Genomic DNA, 17,733 nt, shown 5'->3' on the forward strand with positions numbered 1-17,733 from the left:
AGGCAGGATTTAGCCCAGACAGGCCAGCTTCCACGAGATGCTCTGGAGTACCGTGCAAGCCATAAGCTTCAGTTTTTAAATGGTGAAGCAGAATCCTCATATACCTACCTTGTAACATCATTATGAGGATTAGAGAACATAGTACATTGTAAAGTGTTTGGCGCTGTTGGGTGCAGTTCGTTTTTATAAGCTGTGAGGAATTCGTCTGAACTTACCGGGGTGAATCTGGCCCTCGTGCGTGTGTGCTGGGGGAGGAGGTAATGCTTGTCAATTGTCAATGCAGGACAGCGATGGTGAGAAGAGTGACGACAATTTGGTGGTTGACGTTTCCAACGAGGTACGTTTTCTGGCTTGTTCAGCTTCCTGCTCTTACCCACTGTAACAATGACTAGCTGGAGTCCGGGCAGTCAGTATTCAAAATGTGTGCTTCGTTTCCAAAGGGGACCCACTTTTTATTTACCTGAAAATTTTATGTATTACTGATTTTATGTATTATTGATCCTTTTCATTGTTATTCTTTTCTATAAAAGTAGAAGTGTGTTTTGCTATCACCTTAAATGCACAGCAAACATGGGGTCAGCCTGCAGATCTCATTGACAGATGACCTGTGGATCTGTTGGGTTCTGATTTTTGTTTTGAGTAAGTACAGCTGACCCTTGAATACTGCAGGTGGGGGAGTGGTCTTTTAGGGGCACCAACCTCCCACGAAGTTGAAAATACACATGTAACTTCCCCCTCCCCTTTTAAAATAAGTGTAGCTGACACACAATGTTACATTGGTTTCAGGTGTGCAACAGAGTGATTGAGCAGGTCTGCACATGTTGCTGCCACATACAACTTTTGACTCCCCCACAACTTACCTATTAATAGCCTACGATAGCATCAGTAGTCGATGAACACGTATTTTGCATGTTACATGTTACATACTGTGTTCTTATGATAAAGACAGCTAGAGGAAAGACAACGTTACTGAGAAAATACAATTTTTAGTACTATAGTGTATTTACCCAAAAACTCTGCATATAAGTGGACCCATGCAGATCCAACCCATGTCGTTCAAGGGTCAACTGTGCTATAAATATTTAGTATTTTCTTTGACCTCAGTACCAAATATTTTCTTTAGCAGTTTGGTACGTCTTTTGTTATCGATTATGGGACATTTTGCAGTTCTCCATGCTTTGCGCTAGAAACATCCACACCTAAGTACTCTAGCATTGTGAATGTGCTGTGCTGCGTTAGTACCCTTGATGTTCCTTCATAGGATCCGTCTTCCCCTCGAGGGAGCCCAGCACACTCCCCGAGAGAGAATGGCCTGGACAAGACGCGCCTGCTCAAGAAAGATGCCCCCATCAGTCCAGCCTCTATTGCGTCCTCCAGCAGCACTCCTTCCTCCAAATCCAAAGAACTTAGCCTTGTAAGCGGTCCTTCATCATCTTTCTTAGCCTCGCCTGTTTCAAGATGATTGGCTTTGAATATTTTGTAAATTCGGTATTTTTCACATTTTTCTAGAGGACTCTTGTTTCCAAATATATGTGTACGTTCAGTATTCAAGTTTAATTGACAGAAGTACTTTGGGAACAGAGTGGGTTTACGGACTTAGCGGTGATAGATGTTTGTTTTATGAGTGTTTTTACAAGGACAGGGGTGGGATGTGGGGAAATGGAGTGAAACGTGTCTCAGCAAAGAGAAGAAATACACACTGGGCTTACAGAGATGGTTTTATCACCTATGGTTTATGGTAAATTTAGTTTTCGGCTGGGATGTGATTTTGTTGCTAGCTTTGTTTGAATTACCAAGCTATATATGACTGCAATAATTTTCCCTTCCTATCTAAGAAATAATCTGTCATTTACAAAAGTCTACCTTGACTCACACCACAAATCACTAAAGCAAAAATGAAACTGCTTGCAACTCAGGATAATCTCCCCATACCTTCTTCTTCTTTGGCTCTGTAGTTAATTGCATTTTTGTGCGTGTCTTCCTTTTTCCTTGCCAATTATTTCCTTGTAACATAACATTAAAAAAGAAAAAAAGACTCAGTTCTCATATAACCTTCTGAATTCACAAATTCACAGCTGAAGGAAAGAAAGTTCCTCAGTTTGTCTGCAAGTTAAGGGGATGTGTCTGACACGGGGCTACATTAAGTTTTTTTCTGTGGTTCTCTCTTGGCCTTCTGGCTTTCTTGTATTGCCACCTCCTCTGTGCGGGTCTCTGTGACCATCGGGGCATGGATCTGTTCTAAGAGGACCCATTAACCAGGAAGCCTCTTGTGACATGAACAGTCCACCAGAAACACAGCTCAAGCATCCTTAAATCAAAGCAGCCAATAAGTGTTTGGTCACAGGACGTCATGATTTGTCAGCCTCTGTCTGACTCAGACCCAGTTTCCTGGAAATCATTGACTGCCCTAAATTCTGCTTTAGTTTATATCTTCTTGAACGTTGTTGGTTTTGTGGTCTCAGGGAGCTCTTTCTGTTTGTTGGTTTGTTCTTTTTTAATTATGAAAATAAAGGCCCAACCTGAAGAACTTTTTCCATTCCTTACTCTTTTCCTTTCCTTTTCCTTTGACTTGTCTTTTTAAACGTTTAACATCATTGTTAAAACTGTGTTCTGGGAAACCCGGGTGGCTCAGTGGGTTAAAGCCTCTGCCTTCAGCTCAGGTGGTGATCCCAGGGTCCTGGGATGGAGCCCTGCATCGGGCTCTCTGCTCAGCAGGGAGCCTCCCTTCTCTCTGCCTGAGTCTCTCCCTACTTGTGATCTCTTTGTCAAATAAATAAATAAAATCTTAAGGGGGAAAAAAAAAACTGTGTTCTGACTGCCACTATATTCTCTTCCATCTCTTGTTAGAATGAAAAATCTACTACTCCTGTTTCAAAGTCCAATACCCCTACTCCACGAACCGATGCACCCACCCCAGGCAGTAATTCCACTCCTGGACTGAGGCCTGTGCCTGGAAAACCACCAGGAGTCGACCCCTTGGGTTAGTAATAAGAAGGGCTTTCTATGTATTTATGCTTCATGTTTTTAAAGAAATTCAAGCAATTTAAACAGTGGAGTACCTTAAGAGTAGTAATAACCAGTATTGAAAAGCGATAGAGTTATTTTTTTAAGCTGAACCGAGCGCCTTAATGATTTTTGAGAATATTACGTTAAGCGAATTTGAGCCCTGGATCCTATTTTTTTAAAGGTATATGTTAACGCCTCACTTCCTTATTGTTTCCTGTGTTCTTGGTTTTTCTCTTCTGTCCTTTCATTTTGGTGTGTAGCCTCAAGCCTCAGGACCCCGATGGCAGTCCCTTGTCCATACCCAACCCCGTTCGGGATCGTGCCCCACGCCGGGATGAACGGGGAGCTGACCAGCCCCGGCGCCGCCTACGCGGGGCTACACAACATTTCTCCGCAGATGAGCGCAGCCGCTGCTGCTGCGGCTGCCGCCGCCGCCTATGGGAGATCACCGGTGGTACGTTCCTGGACCTTCACAAAAATCAAGCCATTCCACGGCTCACAGGATCACCAGACGTTACTTTTGAACGTAGTTTATATAATTTGAGGTATCTGTAGAGGAACCCGTCACATCTGTAAATTAAACTACACGCAGTTGTACTGTGAGATCCATTTCCTTTTCTAAGGAGAGGAAATGTCCTTGTTATTTTAGGTTTCCTTTAAATTTTAAACCTACAAGAGCAGAGCGAATGATCGTGACTGTAGTGAACCCTGTGTTTCCATCATAAGCTTCAAAAATTATACAAGTAATTTTTTTTCATGTATGTTCCATCCCCAGGTATGTTACCCCTAAAATCATAAACATCCTATCTTTTCATCAGTAGATACTTCAGTATGTGCATCTCTAAAATTCGTATTTAAAGTCTGTGTTCTCCCAAGATCTAGAGAGGTATTGAGTAGGCTGAAATGAGTTAATGTAATTATGTATGTTTTTGTTGTTTTGCTTGGGAAAATTCTAGGTTGGATTTGATCCACACCATCACATGCGCGTACCAGCCATACCTCCGAACCTGACAGGCATTCCAGGAGGAAAACCGTGAGTACCTCTGAGCCTCATGCTCCCCACCGTGCGCCAGACCCCAGGCCCTTGCCGGCCTTTCCGGCTGATCACTGCTAGGTAGTGTAGGGGAGCTCCTGGAGCTCTATGTGGATTTTTTTTGTTCTGGTTTGGTTTTTTCCCTTGCAAAGAATTTCCATTTTCTCTCACACAAGAAAAGAAGTAATGAGGTGGGGTTTTCTATTTTCAATTTAAAATCTTGAGCTTCTAATATGGAAATGCAAATTACTGAGACATCTCCAGCAGTCAGGTCTTCTCTACGTCTGTTACTGAATTCTTTTGTTGCCTTGAAGAAAAAACGTCCTATGTGCAAACCTGGATGCTCAAAATTTGAGCGTGTTGGGAAAAGACGTGCCAAACTTCAAAGGCTGTGAAAAGAAAGAAGTGTGGTCTTATGCTCAGTTGTGTTCATAGAAAAGGTGGCTTTGCTTATTTGTCTTCTTGTCCCAGGAGCTGGATATTTGGAGCATCTGTATTCACAGCCCCCTTGAGTTATGAAGGCAAAACGCACGCATCAGCTTTTCCAGCCTCTTCTTGTACATTCTAACCTCTCACCATACCTCGTTCCACAACCTTCCATTTCAGTCCAGCACACCTTTTTATGACTGCCTACGCACGGTTCTCCTGCTCTCTGGCTTCATCTTCCCAGATACAAAGACTTGACTATAAAATAACACCGCTCTTCCCTTAAAATCCTAGCTTGCTTCCTCTCTCCTCTCTTTGGGAAGCATCCCCACAGACCCTCCCTGCCTTACTAGTTCCCTGCTTGTGTGTATGCTCCTGGCTCTTTCCACTGGCATCCTGTCTGTCACCACGCATGCCGTCCATGTGCTGCTTCCCTGAGCTGGTGCTTTCTCCCCAGCCTGTGCTACCCACACTTGACCCTCAGTAGCCAGTAAGTCCCTTCTCCCCGAGGCTTCCTTGGTGGCTTGGCTGCCTCAGGGCATTTGGTCTTTTTCTGTGGCTTCTTGTCTTACTTCAAAAGTGTCTGCTAAAGTGTCACTTATTAGAGCATTCTGCCCTTCCAGTCCTATCTAAAAGAGCATCCTTCTCTCCCTTCCTCTCCCCATCGTTGTTCTTTTCTATTGCCTGCCTTTTTTGTACCTGCCTGTAGCCGTGATCTGCTTCTCCCTGCTTGAAGTAAGTTCGTGAGAGCAGAACAGAACTCTTTGCTGTTCGGTTATAGGAGTACCTCCGGTGCCTAGAGTGGTACCTGGTACCTGGTGCTCACAGTACATACTTTTTAACTGAGGGGGAGAGTGGGAGAGAGTGCTCACAGGTGAGCCAGCCAGTCTCTTTCTTCTCTGATCTCTGACTGCTTATTTATTTGCTGCTGTACACTCAGGCACTTAGTTGTCACTGTGTTATTTCCTATATGTGACTTCTTGGTGTAACTTACTTCTGTACAGTTCTGTGCTAAACTTCCCTGTTGCATCAAACACAGTGCTGGCTCCATAGCCAAGTTGCTCCGTAAATATTTGACTGATTAATAAGGGAAGCAAGGCAAATTAGACTTTGAGTTCCCTGAGAATCGAAGGTATAAATACCCATTACCATAAAGTTCTGTGTATTTGTGTGTGTTCTGCAAATAGTTGTTGACTGACTTAGAAGTCTTGTTGACCAAGAGCTCTGATGTATTTGAAGGTGAAAGTTTGGTCTCTTTCAGGCAGTGATTAAATAACAAGGTCATAGGATTAATCAAATAACTCCAATCCCTGTGAGTTCCACATGAACCTGTGGGGAAGGAGAGGTTTCTTTAGGGAAAGGGTATCATCCCATGTTGAGGTACTGTGTAGTTACCACGTGGTTGACTAGCTGTGGCACCAGGGCTGTGGTATAACCACTCGTGCAGTACTGCCCAGGCCCCTGAAGGGTGAAGAGAGGGGGAAGGGAGCTTAGGTGCCTATAAAGAAGAAAGACGGTCTTGATTTCACTTTGGTCCATCTGAACCACTGTTGAGTTAGAGCTGGTCTGATTCGGGAGACATTTCTCTGAGCCTCTAGTGGGACTCCCTTTCTTCCCCCAGAATTATCAAATTGTTGAGATCCTTTTGGGAAGGTTGATGGGTTTGAGGATGGTTGCAAATTTTCATTTCTGGGAGTGATAGAGCCCCATGTCATGCAGTTGGCAGATGACATTAGGAATCCCAAAGAGAGCATGGTGGGGTCAACGAAGTTGAGTTCTGGGATGTGACCGATCAAAATTTGAATTTTTACTCTGCCAGTTGAGAAGTAGAGGATAGTTTCTTAACTTGGAGAGCTTCAGTTGGCTCATCTATAAACCGAGGATGGCCCCTGCCTTGACAGACAGGGCGTAAGGGTAACGTAAGATATATGTTACGTGTTCGGGACTGTGTTTGGTATATGGGACTCCTCAGTCAACTGCAGCCTCATTTCCAGTTTAGCTTTGCCCCAGGTCATTATCAGCTTTTCAGGTGCTTATGCCGTTGAACTGAACTGCATTTCTGTAGTGGGCAGAAATGACCCAAGAAAATTAGATGGGAGTAAATAGATTCCATGTTCCTGTCATTGGTGTGTCTTTATTAAGAGGACGTCAAGACATGTAAATTCACATTCATTTATGCATAAAGAGATAATATATTTTTATTACCGATTTCTCAGAGGAAGTAATGATAACAGGTAGCTCTTCAGATCTTAAGATAGAGAATTGTGAAACTTTGTCTTCTGTGTGTGTTTTGAGAGAAACAACTATTTTTTGTGCTATAATATAAAACATAATGAGTCACCTAAAGGCTTCCCCTACCGCACACACAAAGTAAACTGCCTTTCTCCAGAAAGACTCAAAGCAGTTGTGCATCTCTGTCCTAATTATTTTTACAGAATGAATTGTTAGATGTTATCAAAAGTTATAATTAAATGCATGTCACCAACTCATTTATAAAGTAGCATTTATTTAATAATTCACATTGGGTGCTCTTGTCTATTCTGGTGAATTAGCGAAAGTTGCACTCAGTTTGTAATTGGAATGACAACATAGTTTAATTTTGACGTAAGCCCGAAATAGACTTTCCTCCTCACCTATTACGTAAACGAGACATTTATAAATAGGTTAAAACTATTCAATTAAAACCATAGTACTAATTACATCGTGGGACATGGTATATGGATGCAGCCAAGAGAGAAGAGCACAGGTTTGTTGGTTTTCAGCTGCTCATAATTCAGAAAATTTACCGTGGTGTTCTATTTGTTTTTATAAAGTGGGATTTTTCAAAATAGGAACAATGCTTGAGACACAGTAAGCCCTTAGCAGTACTTGTTGGCTGGCTGATGTACTAGTGGGTTCATATTGCCACTTCGAGCCTGATTTTCTAGCATACTTTATAAAGTACAATGGCCAGATCTTTTATTATGAATTTAAGGTCTAGTCCCATCTCGTGAGACATTGAAAACTTTGGAGAAGGTGTTGCAAAGTATGAGACAGATGAGTGCAGCATTACAGAACTGGACCTTTTAGGGAGGGTAAATGAGGTTGGGGGTGGGAAGGCCAAGGACCTTCTTTAAATATGCTGGGTTTTCATCAAAAGATGATGATTCAGATAAAATAGCATCTTCAATGCACATGTTTTTAAAAAGAGCGATTTGCAGATGCCTTGATCGAGGTGTAGTTCTGTCAGAAAGTCCAAGCTGCTTCTGTTCTCTTTACCGTCTTTCTTAGCCATTCTTAGCTTTTAGTGCTTTCACCTGCTGTGCACACACATGCTTCTGTGTCTGTATGTCTGGGTGTGTGTGTTTTGGTGGAAGAGTCCACTGTATTCCCGGTTCCCTGCACCGGATTCCTCCAGCCCCACATCTGTAGTTAGGTGCTGGAGATCTCAGACATCTTGAGTGTGCAGTCAGGATACCTGCACGTCAAAGTCAGCATATCATGATGCTTCTTCTCCAGACTAGGTCTTCCTCCCACATTGCCCATCAGGAGTATTGGTATTCTGATCCTTGTTTCCTAAGCTCAGAAACTCAATTATTATTGGCTCCTTCCTCACATCTTACTCGTTAAGTCCTGCAGAATTTTAGATTCAGTGTTACTTTTACTGTCTTCCTTGACCTAGCCTAGTTCAGGTCCCCCAATACCTTGCATCTAGATGATTGGAATAATTGTCTCTTAGTCCTCCTAGCCCACTGTCTTCCTTGCGATCAAATTTATTCTGTCAGTTGCCCCGGTTCCCCCTCCAAAAAACCCGTTAGTGAATTCTGTTTGTGGAGTTCTTAGGCTGGCCTTGCAGGCCCTCCCTTTTTATAGACCTCCCTTTTCTAGCAGATAGATTGCAGTCTGTGTGTGTGTGTGTGTGTGTGTGTGTGTGTGTGTGTGTGTGTAGTATAAATGTATATATTCCTGATGCATTTGATCAGACTGTGCTCAGGCCAGCTCCTCCAACCACTTAACCCTGGGGTTGTTATTGAATAAATGAATTCTTTGTATTAAAACCAGCCCAGGAATTTCCATCATTGCTCCCCATCCTTTTAGAGCCCTTGCTCTCTGCTGTTTCTGCCCATCTTCCCCCCAAATTGTTTTTCCGTCTTCCTCCATCCTCTGTGAGAATCCCTCCATTCTGCAAAACCCATCTCTAGTACCATGTCACTATTGAGACATAAGCTTTGTCTTGAACCACCACAGAACTTCCCACTTCTCATATTTCATCTGGTATTGTGGCCACTTCTTTGCTTTTCTCATCACACTTCCTAGATTAGAAGCCGCTAGTGGGCAAGGCCAGTGCCTTGTTTTGTGTTCTGAGCATGATGTCTGTATCCATGTGGCTAAGAGGCCTTATCGATCCATTTAATCGGGTAGAAAAAGAGTAGTTCTTCAAGCCTGGGTTTCTGATTTCTAGAAAGTCTGGCTTTCGTTACACGTTCCAGTACACTTTGCCAGCTACATGTCAGAGTTAGTTGAAATCTGATAAGATTCTTACTAGAGTTTTATTTTTTCCAGTCTTGAGTATCTTACATGTACTAATAGCAAACAGAGGGCTGCATTACATCCTTAATGCAAGTAGGCTCTTGACGTTCTTGTTAAAGGGGGTTCCAGGAACATAGTAGGTGCTCACAGAGTGGTTGTGGTTGAGTTGAAGAATGTCCTATCAAAACCTCGAAAGAAATCTTGTGTCTGGTTTCTTAACTATTTAAATTCTCAAAGCTCTTTAAAAACCACTTAGTGATACTAGGGAGAAGAGAAGGGATGGAGGGATGGCTTTTCAAGTAAATTATCATTAAGAATGTGTAACACCATCTAAACGTGGAATAACCTTCCTCTCCTTTCCTTTAAGATTTAGTCTCATGACCTCTTTAATTGCTAAATCAATTAGCCTTTTTCTCCATCGTCATCCTTCAGAATCTCAGCCTTTCTCTGAGACCATTGCTGCCTTCCCCTCCTTGCCTGATTGGCACTTGGTTTTCTCCCCAAGGGACCCCCTCCACCTGCAGCTCTCTGAGGGGGTGCCCCTTCGTTTGTTTCATATCCTTAAATCTTCAGAGCCAGTGATGGGGTGATAAAGGCTGTGTCATCCTCCCCACCCCTCTGCCGCCCCCACCACCAGTCTTTTCTAGAACTGAGCTCCTTTATCTTTTTGTGAAAACTCTGGCTCTTTCAGGCTTGTGCCATTGGATTCTACCTACCCTTACACCTTGTTGGGGGGATTTCCTTTTTATTAAAGACTTGGCACTTACTGGCTTAGGGTCTTCCTCCTTGGAGCCACCCTCATTCCACAGGACTCTGGTGTTTACAAGGTCAGCGCCCAGTAACCCTGTCATGGGGCTTGGACCACGTCAACTGTAGCTGTCCTTGATTTCAGTTACTTATTTAAAGGGCTCACAAGGAAGATCTCACCCCCGCCCCTCACTGTGTCACTTCCAGAATCCAGGTGACCCATCCAGCACAGCCTTCTCTGTTTCCACCCAGCCAGAGTGATCTTTAGAATTGCACATCCGTTCCCAGCTGTCGGACTGTCTCCCAGGCACAGACCTCCTGTCTATATTCCTATTCCCGTTCTCTTACCTCTAATCCATTCTTCACCCAGCAGCCAGAATGGCACTTTAAAACATTAACTGAACCCTGTCATTCCCTGCCGAGAAGTCCCAGTAACTTCCCATTCCACCCAGGATAATGTGCATTCCTCATCATGGCCCACCAGGGCTTTTTCCCGCTGCCCTCCCTCTGTCTCTCCAGCCTGCCCCTCGCCACTGAGTGCATGCTAGTGTTCTCACTTGCTTCTGCTTTAGGGACTCTGCATTGTTCCTCTACCTGGCACATCACATTCCTCCCCGCTCCCCCACCACCACCAATGTGTACAGGGCCTGCGTCCTTTCTTCTTGTCTCCTCTCATATGGTACCCGAGACCTGTGCCGCGTGCGTGTGTATGTGTGTGTGTGTGTGTGTCTTACCATCTGATGGGGATCTGAGGTTACTTATTTTTCTGCTTATATATGGTATTTGCTTTCCCTTCTAGATGTTGACCCTGGAAGATAGAGACTTTGTTCACCCCTGATTTCCCAGCATCTTTGATAGTACCAGGTTCATAGTAGGCATTCAATAAATAGTTTCTGACTAAATGGATACTAAGCGTTCCGTCTCACTCTGGCCTTCATATTTGCCATACCCCTCTCCCCTTCACACCATCTTGTCTTTATATCGAAGCCCCATTGCCTCACTCTGTCAAATCCCACAGTACCAGGCATGTCCACTGTTCATCGCATTGACCTTCTGACATTGTTATATATATTTATGTGACTATCTCACTAATAAATCTGCCCCTCGACCTACCTGCTGCCTACTCCCACAGGCTGTAAACTCAGGAGAACGAGGGATGCGGGGTTTTTGTTTGTTTTTCTTCAGTCCTGCAAGTATGGTGCTTGGCACACGGGGATACCCAAGAAATACGTGTTCAATGGTTGAATCTCTTAATACATTGTCAAGTGATTGACCATCTTCTCCTATCTCTGGACTTGATCGTCTCTCTCAATCATCTGTGTCTCTGACTGCTCTTGCTAGAGGGTCCTTAGATGTAAGCAGCCCCCTAGATCCGCATTTGTCCGCTCACTGTATGATCTGCTCGGCATTATTGTTCTGCTCCCTTAGCTTCCACTGTCACTTCTTAGTCAATAAGCACACGTTGTCTTTCTAACCTAACCTCTCACCTGAGTCACAGTACTCTGCTTACTGTTGAACTCTTTGGATTCCCAGCCGCCCTCAAATTAAAGAAAATCAAACCAGTTAGCTCTTTTGAGTGTGTAGCTTTCGGTCATGCTTCCCCGTAGCTTCATTAACATGTGGTCCGCCTGAATCACTTGGGTTCTGAGCCTTAGAGCCCTCCTTCACACCTCTCTCCCAGGTGTCTCCCAAGTCCTATTGATTTGACCGAGGAAATGTCTTCTGTCTCTTGTCTCCCGAGCTTCCGCCTCCTTCCCCATCAGCAGTCCCGCATACCACGTTCTGCTGCAGGCTGGGCCTCTGCTTCTCTGTTGTTACCGAGAAGGAAAAAGCCCTCCACTATCTGGCACCACGTCTTCCATGGCCACATACTGCGTCATCCCTCCTGGGGCCAGTCGGGAGGGTGATGAGGTCCTTAGTAATGGGACGAGTTTTGATGAATGTGGCTAGCCTGTAGCTTTTTGCATTAGGGAGCCATAAACTGTTTTGATTCTAAAACTTCCCTGATAGGTCCAAGCTCCAGTCCTTTGTGCACCCACAGAAGCTTTCCCTTGGTATGTCTTTCCCAAACTTTGTCCTATAAACAGAGCACATTCCAAAGCTTCATGCCAAAGCAGAATGACATAATTTCCAAAATGGGCTATTGCCCATGATAGAAGACAGGCCCAGCTCCCTCTCCCCGCCCTGTGCATCACACAGCCTCACTGATGTGTCCACCCTGACTTCAGCACCCTAAGAATAGAGATCTCTTGAGGGAGATGTTCGAACGGAAGTTGCATTTAGAACCAAATGTTTTCATAAGTGTAGAGCTTTCCTTGGAGACGAACTGGAGTTGGAGCTGACGATAGGCACTTATAGGTGGGCCTTTGGGGTAGTCACACAGGACGCCTTTACAGGTCCTAATTTCATCAGGAATTACTTGCATTAGTGATTGTCAAGTCCGATAGGACTTATTCTGGTGTGTGTGCTGGGGTCACAGCTATCGTTTCTCTGTGGGCCTAGAGACTCAACTCCTTAGAGCTTGATCATTTTGACTCATTGATCTCCATTAGTAAATCACTTGATTGGCGTGAATTCATATACAGGCACAAATAGCATCACAGGCTTCTGGGTCACCTGAAGTAGAAAACAGAGCAAGTTTGCAGAGTGTCCTGAATATACTAGATGTTGGCTTTACTAGATAGATACTATACTAGATGTTGGCTTTCTTACTTAATTCTCTGTGAAGTGTAGGTAGCATTCTCTCCCTTTTAAAGATGAGAACTGAGGTTCGGAGAGGCTCAGTGACTACTTAATGCCACACACCAGTTAGTGAAGAGTCGACCTGACATTTGATCGTAGATCTAGCTCTGAAAATTAGGTGTTCTCTTTTGTACCAGGTAAATTTGACTTACTTGCAAATTATAAGTAACACTGAAAATGTTTTCTTTTTCATCTCCTCACACTGATCAGTTAACTAATGTTTTTCACCTTCCCCTCTTATTTTTTCTTCTCCCCACTACACTACCGTAGAGCATACTCCTTCCACGTCACCGCAGACGGCCAGATGCAGCCTGTCCCTTTCCCCCCCGACGCCCTCATCGGACCCGGAATCCCCCGGCACGCGCGCCAGATCAACACCCTGAACCACGGGGAGGTGGTGTGCGCGGTGACTATCAGCAACCCCACGAGACACGTGTACACGGGTGGCAAGGGCTGCGTCAAGGTCTGGGACATCAGCCACCCCGGCAACAAGAGCCCCGTCTCTCAGCTCGACTGTCTGGTGAGTAAACATGGAGGAATGGGGCTTACATCCTCATTCAGAAAATGGGATGGAATAGTGAGAGACTTGGTTGGACAGGCAACATAGGGAATTGATTCCAAGTGGGTAGTTGTCTTTGGTGGTTTTTGGCCCTTCATGTGGAGAGTGCAACTTTCATGAATCCTGCCCGATTCATGGGCACAGGCTCACTACCCGTTTTCCTGTCTGATAAAGGAGTATAAGAAAAGCCCAGGAGGGCTTCTGTGAGAGCGCACCTCTCGGTCTGTCACATGGTGACATTATCAGAGTAACGTCATGCTTTCTGCGCAGATAGTAGACTATTCCCTTGCCTGTGTCTTCGGCGTTTGTCCTTCCATCATTTATAAAACTTCTGCTGGACATTCTTCCTTAAACCAGCAGTGGAATTTCTGCTGCTCCACAATGTTTGGTTGGTTTAACATATTTGTGGTATACAACATTCCCAGACCCTCATGAGCTGGGAGGACCTTTTTTCTCACTCCCCCTCCCTTAACATTCCTCGATCAAATTTTGCCTCCAGTTGATGCTGCTTGATCAACCACTGCTGTCCAGGACTCCTGCGCTCCTCCGTTGGGGTGTGTGTGTGTGTGTGTGTGTGTGTGTGTGTGTGTGTGCGCGCGCGCGCGTGTGTGTGCAAATGAGTCAGGCAGCTTGGTGGTGGTGGGAGTTGGGTCTAGATCTTTGCATTTTCATGCTAATTAAGATTAAATATCTCAGCACTAAATTTGTAGATCAAGTTTAAGTACTTCCCTAATTTCATGTAATTTTCTAGCATTAATCCACTTTATCATTGTCATAAGTAAAAATGGCTCATTAAAACCAGGAGGGAACACAATACTTTTATGGATTTCTGCTCTCATGTTAATGCTGTTTTCCTTTCCTCCTGAGTGATCTCTTGATGGTTTTTGTCTCTACAGAACAGGGATAACTACATCCGTTCCTGCCGATTGCTCCCTGACGGTCGCACCCTCATCGTGGGAGGGGAGGCCAGCACTCTGTCCATCTGGGACCTGGCAGCTCCAACCCCACGCATCAAGGCAGAGCTGACGTCCTCGGCCCCTGCGTGCTACGCTCTGGCCATCAGCCCCGACTCCAAAGTCTGCTTCTCATGCTGCAGCGACGGTAACATCGCCGTCTGGGACCTACACAACCAGACGCTGGTGAGGTGGGTCAGCAAGAGGGAGCATGCGAGGGAGCCGATTTTAGCGCTCTGTGCCAAAGAGCTGTGTGTGTCTAAAACAATGAAATAGAATTCTACTAAAATGTGTTAGGAATAGGCTCATTTGAAAGATGGCTAGAGGGCGCCTGGGTGGCTCAGTTGATTAAGTGACTGCCTGCGGCTTAGGTTATGATCCCAGAGTCCTGGGATTGAGTCCTGTATCCGGCTGCCTGTTCAGCAGGTGGCCTGTTTCTCCCTCTCCTCTCTGTTCCTGCCCTCTCTCACTATCTCTGTCTCACTCTCTTCAATAAACAAATAAAATCTTAAAAAAAAAAAAAGGCTAGAAACAATTTACTGATGTAAAATCTTATTTTCTGCCTTTGAACTTTTGAACTTACCAAATGAGGGATTGTTCTCTTTCTTTGTTTTTTTTTTTTTTTTGGACATTATCCTAAGCATCACTGATTTGGGTTTTTAAAAAATGAGGTCATTTTTACATAATTAATGTACATCATGTTCCCATGACCTCATGAGCTCGTTAGACGTCTATAAATTTGCCATCTGCACTTGTTAACCAACCATCACTGTGGCTAGACACTCACCAAGAAGATTCACAGCACAGGGCACTGTCCTCCATTCCACATGTATCCCACATGTGCCTTCTGTCAGTAGCTTATCACCGAACCCCTGCTACAGGCCCCAGCATGGTACTTCACTCTGAAATGGTCTAGATTATCTGTAATCCCACCATTAAGGATGGGTCGATGCACTGAGTTGTCTGTTTAGAAGTGAAATTATATGGGATTGCTGTTGATAGATAATGCCCTGAAATGAGTCTCCAGATGTCAGCACCCGAGAGAGCAGGAAGTATGAGGTATGATTTGCTAAAGGGTGTGAGAAGGTTGTAATCAGGCCTAGCTGCAAGTCAAGGGGAGTATGTAAGGAGAAGAGGCCTTTACTGGCCATCTGTCAGATAATTTTTGCAGGACTGAGCTCTATGCATGATTCCAAAAATAAAGTGGTCATCATTTGTTTCATCTTGGGTAAGGCTCTTACGAGGAACTGCTTCTAATCTCTTCTTTTCCCAGTGTCTTTTGTACATTCTACCAGCTCCTGTAACAGCTGAGCCACACTGAGTTTCTTTCCATGTGCCTTACTTGAGAGCATAGCGTTTTCGTTGTCTTGCACAGCCTGCTACAGTTGCATAACTGCGCACTGGCAAAATTTGCTCTGCGGCTCCTGTGGCCATCCCCATAGCTTTTGTAGAAAGGAACATATGATATGCCTTACATCCTCTTAAATCCTTTCCTTCATATTACAATGATAAAATCAGTCTTAGATGTATTTTTGATTAGTTCATATACATATAGCTGTGTGTTTTCTTTTGTTTATTTCAGTTGGAGATTTTTTTTTCCCATTGTTTATATCCGTTGTTTTTTGGTATGACAGTCAAAGACCCCCTAAGTGTTCAAAAATAAAAAGTGTAAGAAATTGAACCTCTCCGTTAAACCTGAATCTGTCTATGTATATGCTTTGTTAGTTGAATAATTAGAAAACACAGTAAACCCAATCTGTAAGACCTACAATGAAACTGATCCCTGAGGAGTTCTCAATTTTTTTTTTACTGAAGTATAATTAACATTGAGTGTTATTATAGTTTCAAGTGTGCAAAATCATGATTCAGCAATTCTGTGCATGACTCAGTGCTCATCACCACAAATGTACTTTTAATCCCCTTCATCTCACTCACCCATTCCCCCACCATTTCCCCTCTGATAACCATCAGTTTGTTCTTTGTATGAGTCTGTTTGTCTGTCTCTTTTTTTCTTCATTTGTTGTTTTATTTCTTAAATTCTTACAGATGAGTGAAGTCATATAGTATTTATCTTTCTTTGACTTATTTCAATTAGCGTTATACTCTGTATCCATCCATGTTATTGCAAACGACAAGGACTTACTCTTTTTTATGGCTGAATAATATTCCATGGTATATGTATATCACATCTTTACCCATCTATCAGTGGACACTTGGGCTGCTTCCATATCTTGGCTATTGTAAATAATGCTGCAGTTAAACATGGGGGGGGGCATACATCTTTTCAAATTAGTGTTTCCTTTTCTTTGGGTAAATACCGGTCATGGAGTCACTGGATCTTATGGTAATTCACCTTTTAATTTTTTATAGAACTCCACACTGTTTTCCACAGTGGCTGCACTGACGAGCTCGGAATTGAGTTCACATAAAAACTAACTTTTCAAAGGTTTTCCCTCCGTTTTGACATTTTCAGGCAATTCCAGGGCCACACAGATGGGGCCAGCTGTATTGACATTTCTAACGACGGCACCAAGCTCTGGACGGGCGGCCTGGACAACACAGTCAGGTCCTGGGACCTGCGCGAGGGGCGGCAGCTGCAGCAGCACGACTTCACCTCACAGGTACAGGCGTGGGCCCGGGACACTCCGGAAGACACAGTTTTGTGATATACATGACAGACTATACCATGTGACAAAGTCCCTTTTGACTCTGGGTTAGATAACTCAGTTCTGTCAAAACACAGCAATATGTATTAAAGGATTAGAAAAAAAATCTCATTTATAAGCTTTTAGCAGGTTTTTCCTCCAAAGACCATTACTTTGTATTCTTTGAATTTTGCCTAATTGATTCATTAAATGATATTGTGCAGATGTGTTGCATTACTTGGGCATCACCCATTTGGCTGTGATTTCTTATATAATTGGAATCATCTAGACTTCCTTCATGATTTAAATAGTATCCCCAGAAGAAGCAGTACCTCCCGTGAGAGGCAGCGTGTCTTCTGTAGGCACCGTCACTCTGAGCTGTTTCACTCATAGATCTTTTCTCTGGGCTACTGCCCAACCGGAGAGTGGCTGGCTGTGGGGATGGAGAACAGTAACGTAGAAGTGCTGCACGTCACCAAACCAGACAAATACCAGCTGCATCTCCACGAGAGCTGCGTCCTGTCGCTCAAGTTTGCCCATTGTGGTAAGCAGCCCCCTCCCATCCATTTCCTGTCCATGACAGTCCACCCCCTCTGCCCTCCCGCGGATGTGTCCTCACTCCACTCCTTTGGTTTAGTAACTTGTCCCTTTTCCAAAGTACATATGTGCCTGCGTCTCTAATGCCGTGTGCCGATCCACTTACCATTGTTGAAAGGATAAATGACTCACTAAATCTAGGACATTGAGCTTTATGTTCCAGTGAAAAGAAACTTTTGTTGCAAATTAGAAGAGTTTTCCGTGAATAGTTTGTGCGCTATAAAGCAAATCACTGGTATCTGACACAGTAACACAAACAAGACCTTTTTCCAAACTCTTTCTGTAGGCAAATGGTTTGTAAGCACTGGAAAGGACAACCTTCTGAATGCCTGGAGAACACCTTATGGGGCCAGTATATTCCAGGTAACACTTGTCCAGCTCCCACTTAGTGCGTGCTCCCTGCATGGCGATGGTTTACCCAGAGTCTCTCTGTGCATTCTGTCAGATTAATACGGCTCCTGAGTGTCCTCGGAGGTAGGGCAAGAGAAGACTACCTTGCCTGAGGGAGGCTGGTGT

General features: G+C 44.1%; 1 protein-coding gene across 13 annotated transcripts in view; it reads left to right on the forward strand.

Annotated features, from left to right (window-relative positions):
* TLE4 (TLE family member 4, transcriptional corepressor) overlaps positions 1-17,733 on the forward strand; it is a 143,929-nt gene that overhangs the window by 122,636 nt on the left and 3,560 nt on the right. For all 13 annotated transcript variants that reach the window (XM_047699616.1, XM_047699618.1, XM_047699612.1 and 10 more), the window contains 10 exons: positions 284-337; positions 1,262-1,414; positions 2,848-2,980; positions 3,267-3,460; positions 3,963-4,039; positions 12,734-12,983; positions 13,919-14,166; positions 16,449-16,596; positions 17,014-17,164; positions 17,504-17,580. In XM_047699616.1, the coding sequence (XP_047555572.1) occupies positions 284-337; positions 1,262-1,414; positions 2,848-2,980; positions 3,267-3,460; positions 3,963-4,039; positions 12,734-12,983; positions 13,919-14,166; positions 16,449-16,596; positions 17,014-17,164; positions 17,504-17,580 (1,485 nt within the window). The remainder of the gene's footprint in view (positions 1-283; positions 338-1,261; positions 1,415-2,847; positions 2,981-3,266; positions 3,461-3,962; positions 4,040-12,733; positions 12,984-13,918; positions 14,167-16,448; positions 16,597-17,013; positions 17,165-17,503; positions 17,581-17,733) is intronic.

Source organism: Lutra lutra, chromosome 13 (genome assembly GCF_902655055.1).
Source record: "Lutra lutra chromosome 13, mLutLut1.2, whole genome shotgun sequence".
Lineage (NCBI taxonomy): Eukaryota > Metazoa > Chordata > Mammalia > Carnivora > Mustelidae > Lutra > Lutra lutra.